At 41.9% G+C, this 8,591-nt stretch overlaps 1 protein-coding gene across 1 annotated transcript; it reads left to right on the forward strand.

Moving 5' to 3' along the window:
* Positions 1–1,783: 1,783 nt before the first annotated feature.
* LOC311124072 (uncharacterized protein) lies at positions 1,784–8,076 on the forward strand. Its single transcript, XM_084198289.1, has 4 exons — positions 1,784–1,974; positions 3,752–4,000; positions 5,731–5,979; positions 6,477–8,076. Exons 1-4 carry the CDS (start codon positions 1,872–1,874, stop codon positions 7,232–7,234), a joined length of 1,359 nt encoding a protein of 452 aa, XP_084054415.1. The 5' UTR covers positions 1,784–1,871; the 3' UTR covers positions 7,235–8,076.
* Positions 8,077–8,591: the final 515 nt, after the last annotated feature.

Consider the following 8,591-nt stretch of genomic DNA (forward strand, 5'->3'; position numbering starts at 1 on the left):
CAACGAACAGCCCTTGCTGTCTCTGCCAGGCCGGTTCCCCTCTCCACTGGGGTTCTCTGCCTCTAACCCTGTTGCAGGGGCTGAGTCACTGGCTTGCTGGTGCTCTTTCATGCCGTCCCTGGGAGGGGTGCGTCACTTGAGTGGGTTGAGTTACTGACGTGATCTTCCTGTCTGGGTTGGCGCCCCCCCCCTTGGTTTGTGCTGTGGTGGAGACCTCTGTGGGCTATACTCGGCCTTGTCTCAGGATTGTAAGTTGGTGGTTGGGGATATCCCTCTAGTGGTGCGGGGGCTGTGCTTTGGCGGAGTGGGTGGGGTTATATCCTTCCTGTTTGGCCCTGTCCGGGGGTTTCTTCGGATGGGGCCACAGTGTCTCCGGACCGCTCCTGTCTCAGCCTCCAGTATTTATGCTGCAGTAGTTTATGTGTCGGGGGGCTGGGGTTAGTTGGTTATACCTGGAGTACTTCTCCTGTCTTATCCAGTGTCCTGTGTGAATTTAAGTATGCTCTCTCTAATTCTCTCGTTCTCTCTTTCTCTCTGAGAACCTGAGCCCTAGGACCATACGTCAGGACTACCGGGCATGATGACACCTTGCTGTCCCCAGTCCGCCTGGCCTTGCTGCTATTCCAGTTTCAACTGTTCTGCCTGCGGCTACGAAACCCCTACCTGTCCCAGACCTGCTGTTTTCAACTCCTAATGATCGGCTATGAAAAGCCAACTGAGAGACCTGAGCCCTAGGACCATACGTCGGGACTACCGGCCGTGGTGACTCCTTGCTGTCCCCAGTCCGCCTGGCCTTGCTGCTATTCCAGTTTAAACTGTTCTGCCTGCGGTTATGGAACCCCTACCTGTCCCAGACCTGCTGTTTTAAACTCTTAATGATCGGCTATGAAAAGCCAACTGAGATTTATTCCTGATTATTATTTGACCATGCTTGTCACTTATGAACATTTTTGAACATCTTGGCATGGTTCTGTTATAATCTCCACCCGGCACAGCCAGAAGAGGACTGGCCACCCCTCATAGCCTGGTTCCTCTCTAGGTTTCTTCCTAGGTTTTGCCTTTCTAGGGAGTTTTTCCTAGCCACCGTGCTTCTACACCTGCATTACTAGCTGTTTGGGGTTTTAGGCTGGGTTTCTGTACAGCACTTCGAGATATTAGCTGATGTAAGAAGGGCTATATAAAATAAAATTGATTGATTGATTGATTGATTGGAAAGTACAGTACAGCAGAGTACAGGAAAGAGAAGTTTAGTTCAGTACAGTGCAATAGTACAGTATAACGTGATGTACTCTGTTAGGGCGGGGCGATATGGACTACAAATCATACAGCTGTATCTTGAGTTTTTTCAAAGGTATGGGTGATTCAAGATTTCTCAGTTTTGTTTTTCTCTAAGTAAGTGTTGTACAATTAAATTAATCTAATGAATTAAGGGCTTGTGAAGTTATACCTATAAATAAATACAATTGTTTTTTGATTGAAATAATACAGTGAAGACAACGTTATTCAGGAAAATATTATAGTGCTGCCTAAAACAAACTGCAACATTGTACTAAATGGTTTTTGAGTCAATTATGTGAATTTCTGAAATCTACTATAGGTTAAGTGCACTTACGTTGTTTAATTTAAAGTGTCTAATGTGAAATTAATAAATGGTTTGTTGTCAATGCTTAGCTACCTGATCTAATATATTTTTAGAGAATAAACAAAGTGCCAGAACTGTCAAGACTAACTTTTGTGTCCGTTTCTCTTTATTACTACTGGACGACTCCGATTGAAGTCTGAGGCCGGTAACATCAATAGTGAGTCCAAACCTACAGTCACTGGGTCCTGATTGTGACAGTGGAGCCCAGTTTGCACTGCAGGATCCAGAGATGGCATCAGTGAAGCTGGAAGACTGCAGTCAAACATTGGAGCTGAATGTCAACATTAAAGATGAAGAAGAGGAGGAGAAGATTGGGAAATCTGTTTCTCATGGTAAGAGCAGGTTCTATCGAACTATAAGTTCTTTTTTTTTTGTCAAGCAGTGGCAAATATACAGCACCAGTCAAACGTTTGGACACACCTACTCATTTAAGGGTTTTTCTTAATTTTTACAATTTTCTACATTGTAGAATAATAGTGAAGCCATCTAAACTATAAAATAACACATGGAATCATGTAGTAACCATAAGTGTTAAACAAATCAAAATATATTTTAGATTTTTGCCTTGATGACAGATTTGCACACTCTTGCCATTCTCTCAACCAGCTTCACCTGGAATGCTTTTCCAACAGTCTTGAAGAAGTTCACAGCATAGCACTTGTTGGCTGCTTTTCCTTCACTCTGTGGTCCAACTCATCCCAAACCATCTCAATTGGGTTGAGGTCGGTTGATTGTGGAGGCCAGGTCATCTGATGCAGCACTCCATCACTCTCCTTCTTGGTCAAATAGCCCTTACACAGTCTGGAGGTGTGTTGGGTCATTGTCCTGTTGAAAAACAAATGATAATCCCACTAATAGCAAACCAGATGGGATGGCGTATCGCTGCAGAATGCTGTGGTAGCCATGCTGGTTAAGTGCGCCTTTTGAATTCTAAATAAATCACCAGAAAAGCACCGTAACACCTCCTCCTCCATGCTTCATGGTGGGAACCACACATGTAGATATCATCCGTTCACCTACTCTGCGTCTCACAAAGACACTGCGGTTGGAACCAAAAATCTCAAATTTGGACACATCAGACCAAAGGACAGATTTCCACCGGTCTAATGTCCATTGTTCATGTTTTTTGGCCCAAGTAAGTCTCTTCGTCTTGTTGGTGTCCTTTAGTAGTGGTTTCCTTGCAGCAATTCCACCATGAAGGCCTGATTCACGCAGTCTCCTCTGAACAGTTGATGTTGAGATGTGTCTGTTACTTGAACTCTGTGAAGCAATTATTTGGGCTGGAATTTCTGAGGCTGGTAACTCTAATGAACTTATCCTCTGCTGCTGAGGTAACTCAGGGTCTTCCTTTCCTGTGGCGGTTCTCATGAGAGCCAGTTTCATCAATGCGCTTGATGGTTTTTGCGACTGCACTTGAAGAATCTTAAAGTAATGATGGACTGTTGTTTCTCTTTGCTTATTTGAGCTGTTCTTGCAATAATATGGAATTGGTCTTTTACCAAATAGGCATATCTTCTGGATACCACCCCTACCATGTCACTACTCAACTGATTGGCTCAAGCACATTAAGAAATTCCACAAATGAACTTTTAACAAGGCACACCTGTTAATTGAAATGCATTACAGGTGAATACCACATGAAGCTGGTAGAGAGAATGCCAAGAGTGTGCAAAGCTGTCATCAAGGCAAAGGTTGCTTACTTTGAAGATTTTCAAATATAAAATATATATTTTGATTTGTTTAACACTTTTTTTGGTTACTACATGATTCCATATGTGTTATTTCATAGTTGTGATGTTTTCACTATTATTATACAATGTAGAAAATAGTAAAAATAAAGAACCACTTGAATGAGTAGGTGGTTAGGTTAAGTACCGGCACCTCAAATATCTAGTGCTTGAGCTCATGTTCCTCTTATAGAATGTTAGCTCAACAGTATTGTGGAGCTCCTGCACCTAAATATAAACAGTACCGGCACCTATTTCAGTCCAAGTCAAGCACTGAATTAGATAATTTAACAAGAAGAAACGTAATATATTTTTAGAGAATAAAGAAAGTGCCAGAACTGTCAAGACTAACTTTTGTGTCTGTTTCTCTTTATTAATACAGGACGACTAGAATTAAGTCTGAGTCCGGTAACATCAACAGTGAGGACAAACCCAGCCTGCCTCTCTCCTTCCACACTGAGTCCAAACCTACAGTCAGTGGGTCCTGATTGTGATAGTGGAGCCCAGTTTGCTAAGCAGGATCCAGAGATGGCATCAGTGAAGCTGGAAGACTGCAGTCAAACACTGGAGCTGAATGTCAACATTAAAGATGAAGAAGAGGAGGAGAAGATTGGGAAATCTGTTTCTCATGGTAAGAGCAGGTTCTATCTAACTATAAGTTATATATTTTTTTGTCAAGCAGTGGCAAATATACAGCACCAGTCAAAAGTTTGGACACACCTACTCATTCAAGGGTTTTTCTTAATTTTTTTGCTATTTTCTACATTGTAGAATAATAGTGAAGACATCTAAACTATAAAATAACACATATGGAATCATGTAGTAACCAACAAAAGTGTTAAACAAATCAAAATATATTTTAGATTTTAGATTCTTCAGTAGCCACCCTTTGCCTTGATGACAGATTTGCACACTCTTGGCATTCTCTCAACCAGCTTCACCTGGAATGCTTTTCCAACAGTCTTGAAGAAGTTCACACACATATTGAGCACTTGTTGGCTGCTTTTCCTTCACTCTGCGGTCCAACTCATCCCAAACCATCTCAATTGGGTTGAGGTCGGTTGATTGTGGAGGCCAGGTCATCTGATGCAGCACTCCATCACTCTCCTTCTTGGTCAAATAGCCCTTACACAGCCTGTAGGTGTGTTGGGTCATTGTCCTGTTGAAAAACAAATAATCCCACTAAGCCCAAACCAGATGGGATGGTGTATCGCTGCAGACTGCTGTGGTAGCCATGCTGGTTAAGTGTGCCTTGAATTCTAAATAAATCACCAGCAAAGCACCATCACACCTCCTCCTCCATGCTTCACGGTGGGAAGCACACATGTAGAGATCATCTGTTCACCTACTCTGTGTGTCACAAAGACACTGCGGTTGGAACCAAAAATCTCAAATTTGGACACATCAGACCAAAGGACAGATTCCCACCGGTCTAATGTCCATTGCTCATGTTGTTTGGCCCAAGCAAGTCTTCTTCTTATTGGTGTCCTTTAGTTGTGGTTTCCTTCCAGCAATTCGACCATGAAGGCCTGATTCACGCAGTCTCCTCTGAACAGTTGATGTTGAGATGTGTCTGTTACTTGAACTCTGAAGTATTTATTTGGGCTGCAATTTCTGAGGCTGGTAACTCTAATGAACTTATCCTCTGCAGCAGAGGTAACTCTGGGTCTTCCTTTCCAGTGGCGGTCCTCAATGAGAGCCAGTTTCATCAATGCGCTTGATGGTTTTTGCGACTGCACTTGAAGAATCTTAAAGTAATGATGGACTGTTGTTTCTCTTTGCTTATTTGAGCTGTTCTTGCAATAATATGGACTTGGTCTTTTACCAAATAGGCATATCTTCTGTATACCACCCCTACCTTGTCACAAGACAAGTGATTGGCTCAAGCGCATTAAGAAATTCCACAAATGAACGTTTAACAAGGCACACCTGTTAATTGAAATGTATTCCAGGTGAATACCTCATGAAGTTGGTAGAGATAATGCCAACTTTTGACTGGTACTATATGAAAGAAATAAAGAAAACCCCTGGAATGAGTAGGTGTTCTAAAACTTTTGACTGGTACTGTATGTGGATTTGGGAAGAATCTGCTATAGGTTAAGTACCGGCACCTCAAATATCTAGTGCTTGAGCTCCTGTTCCTCTTATAGAATGTTAGCTCAACAGTATTGTGGAGCTCCTGCACCTAAATATAAACAGTATCTGCACCCAAAATGAGTACCGGCACCTATTTCAGTCCAAGTCGAGCACTGAAGTAGATAATTTAACAAGAATAAATATAATATATTTTTAGAGAATAAAGAAAGTGCCAGAACTGTCGAGACAATAACTTTTTGTGTCTGTTTCTCATTGTTACTACAGGACGACTAAAATTAAATCTGAGGCCGGTAACATCAATAGTGAGGACAAACCCAACCTGCCTCTCTCCTTCCACACTGAGTCCAAACCTACAGTCACTGGGTCCTGATTGTGACAGTGGAGCCCAGTTTGCTAAGCAGGATCCAGAGATGGCATCAGTGAAGCTGGAAGACTGCAGTCAAACACTGGAGTTGAATGTCATCATTAAAGATGAAGAAGAGGAGGAGAAGATTGGGAAATCTGTTTCTCATGGTAAGAGCAGGTTCTATCTAACTAAGTTTGTGTTATTCATTCCAACTTCCCAATGTGCATGAAAAGTTACAGTAGAACTGTTTCATGATGAACTGTTTCAATGAGAAGATAAATATTATTTCATGCTACTGACCCTTGCATGGTTTTACACCAGTATTGCCAGCATGTGTTTTATTCACTGGGCTATCTGGAGTGCTCAGAGAGTAGACTAAAGAAGTCAAGTAGACAAACTGCCAATGTTTTAAAGTTCTATTAAATGAGTCTGTGTAGTTACTAACCCTTGTGATAGTGAGTGGAGGATGACACTAACCCTTGTGATAGTGAGTGGAGGATGATATGGCTTCTACATCTGCATTGCTTGCTCTTTGGGGGTTTTAGGCTGGGTTTCTATAAAGCACTTTGTGACAACTTCTGATGTAAAAAGGGCTTCATAAAATACATTTGATTGACATGTATATCACACCAACTGACTGGTTCTTCTGATGTTGTTCACACAGGAGACCATGTTGAGACATTCTCTACATCCAGAGAGCAACAGCAGAAAGATCACAGAGCTAAGAGGTCTCACCACTGCCCACATTGTGAGGAGAGTTTCTCAAATCTATCAAAGTTAAAAATACACCTAAAAATACACACAGGAGAGAATCTGGTTTCCTGTACTGACTGTGGGAAGAATTTCACAACATCAAAGGCTCTGACAATTCATCAGAGAGTGCACACAGGAGAGAAGTCTTACTCCTGCTCTGACTGTGGGAAGAGTTTCTCTCGACTGGGCCACTTAAAAAGACATGAACGTATACATACAGGAGAGAATCCTTACTCCTGCCCTGACTGTGGAAAGAGTTTCTCTCGACTGGACCACTTAAAAAGACATGAACGTATACATACAGGAGAGAAGGCTTACTCCTGCTCTGAGTGTGTTAAATGCTTCACAACATCAACTGAGCTAAAAGTTCATCAGAGAACACACACAGGAGAGAAGCCTTACTCCTGCTCTGACTGTGGAAAGAGTTTCTCTCGACTGGACTACTTAAAAACACATGAACGTATACATACAAGAGAGAAGGCTTACTCCTGCTCTGAGTGTGTTAAATGCTTCACAACATCAACTGAGCTAAAAGTTCATCAGAGAACACACACAGGAGAGCAGCCTTACTCCTGCTCAGACTGTGGAAAGAGTTTCTCTCAAATGGGCACCTTAAAAAGACACCAAGGTAAACACAAAGGAGAGAAGCCTTACTTCTGCTCTGACTGAGGTGAGTTTCTCTCAACTGGGCAAGTTAAAACAACATGAACTTATACACACAGGAGAGAAGCCTTACTCCTGCTCTGACTGTGGAAAGAGTTTCTCTCGACTGGACCACTTAAAAACACACCAACGGATACAAACTGGAGAGAAGCCTCATCACTGCACTGACTGTGAGACGAGATTCTACAGATTGGGCCATTTAAAACGACACCAATGTATAAAGGTGAAATCCTCATCAGTTCTCTCAGACCAGCTAAGATTAGTCACTCCACTTAATTCTCATCTCATAAAATAAGTGGTAACAGTTAATTGGATCAAATGAAGAAAGCGTAGAACACTCTATTGTAATCCTATTGTTTCTCACTGTGAGAGAACTGTGCAGAGGAAAGGGAGCGTTATAGAATGTTAGCATCTCTTTACTTTACTGATCAGTGTTCACCATGTCAGTTTTGCTGTGCTTAGATAGCGTCTACTGTAAAGATATTGAGATGACCTTGGATTTGCCCTTAGGGTTGAATATCCTCTTTGAGGCGTCTCACAATGGAGTCTGATGGTTGACTGGGTGGTACTGATTCCTTCTGCAGTTTTCTGTGGGAATGAGCTGTTAGACACAACATACACTGTGTGTACAAAACATTATGGACACCAGCTATTTCCATGACATTGACTGAACGCTATGATCCTTAATGATGTAGTTTTTGTGTATTTCTTATAGATCCCCATTAGCTTTCAGCAAGAAACTGCAGTTGCAGTGGGCTATGGAGAATTTGAAAACCATTGCCTGATTTGATGAGTTTCGTACTGATGGAAGGACTAGGGTATGAAAAAAAATAAACATGAGTACATGCATCCATGCTGTGTGTCAGTGTTTCAGGCTGGTGGTGATGGTGTGTTTTCATGGCACATATTGGTTCTCTTGATAAAAGAGCAGCAACTTTTGAATGCCACAGGATATCTAAACATCATTGCCAATCAGCAGTGTATCCATCTGTAAATTAATGAGGAAAATGTGGAATTGGAATTTGGGTTACTTTGTGAATTGACTGTTATTGAAATGGAATTGACCCTGACATTTGCTAACCCTTGTGATAGTGAGTGGGGGATGATATTGCTAATCATTTTCAAAGAACAACAACACTGTAGTTCTTCCACCGCAGATGAGGAAGGCCGACCTCAGAGGATGTGGTGGATTGAGACGCAGCCCATGCAAAAAATACATCTCTAGCTTAAACAGACAGATTTTGATGGGGATTGTTATAATGCTAATTTGATTTCCACAGGGGTGCTCGAGGGTTTCTTAAAGCACATCAACGTATACATAAAGAAGAGATGCCGGTAACACTTCCTTTTATGGGGTCCTTAT

Source organism: Coregonus lavaretus (genome assembly GCF_964263955.1).
Source record: "Coregonus lavaretus genome assembly, contig: HAP1_SCAFFOLD_54, whole genome shotgun sequence".
Taxonomy (NCBI): Eukaryota; Metazoa; Chordata; class Actinopteri; order Salmoniformes; family Salmonidae; genus Coregonus; species Coregonus lavaretus.

What these genes read in the sequence shown, in the direction of transcription:
- LOC311124072 (XM_084198289.1), top strand. Translation starts at nt 1,872, where the DNA reads ATGGCATCAGTGAAGCTGGAAGACTGCAGTCAAACATTGGAGCTGAAT. An exon ending in TGGGAAATCTGTTTCTCATG is followed by an intron (nt 4,001 to 5,730) that starts GTAAGAGCAGGT and finishes TTGTTACTACAG; the next exon opens with GACGACTAAAATTAAATCTG. An exon ending in TGGGAAATCTGTTTCTCATG is followed by an intron (nt 5,980 to 6,476) that starts GTAAGAGCAGGT and finishes TTGTTCACACAG; the next exon opens with GAGACCATGTTGAGACATTC.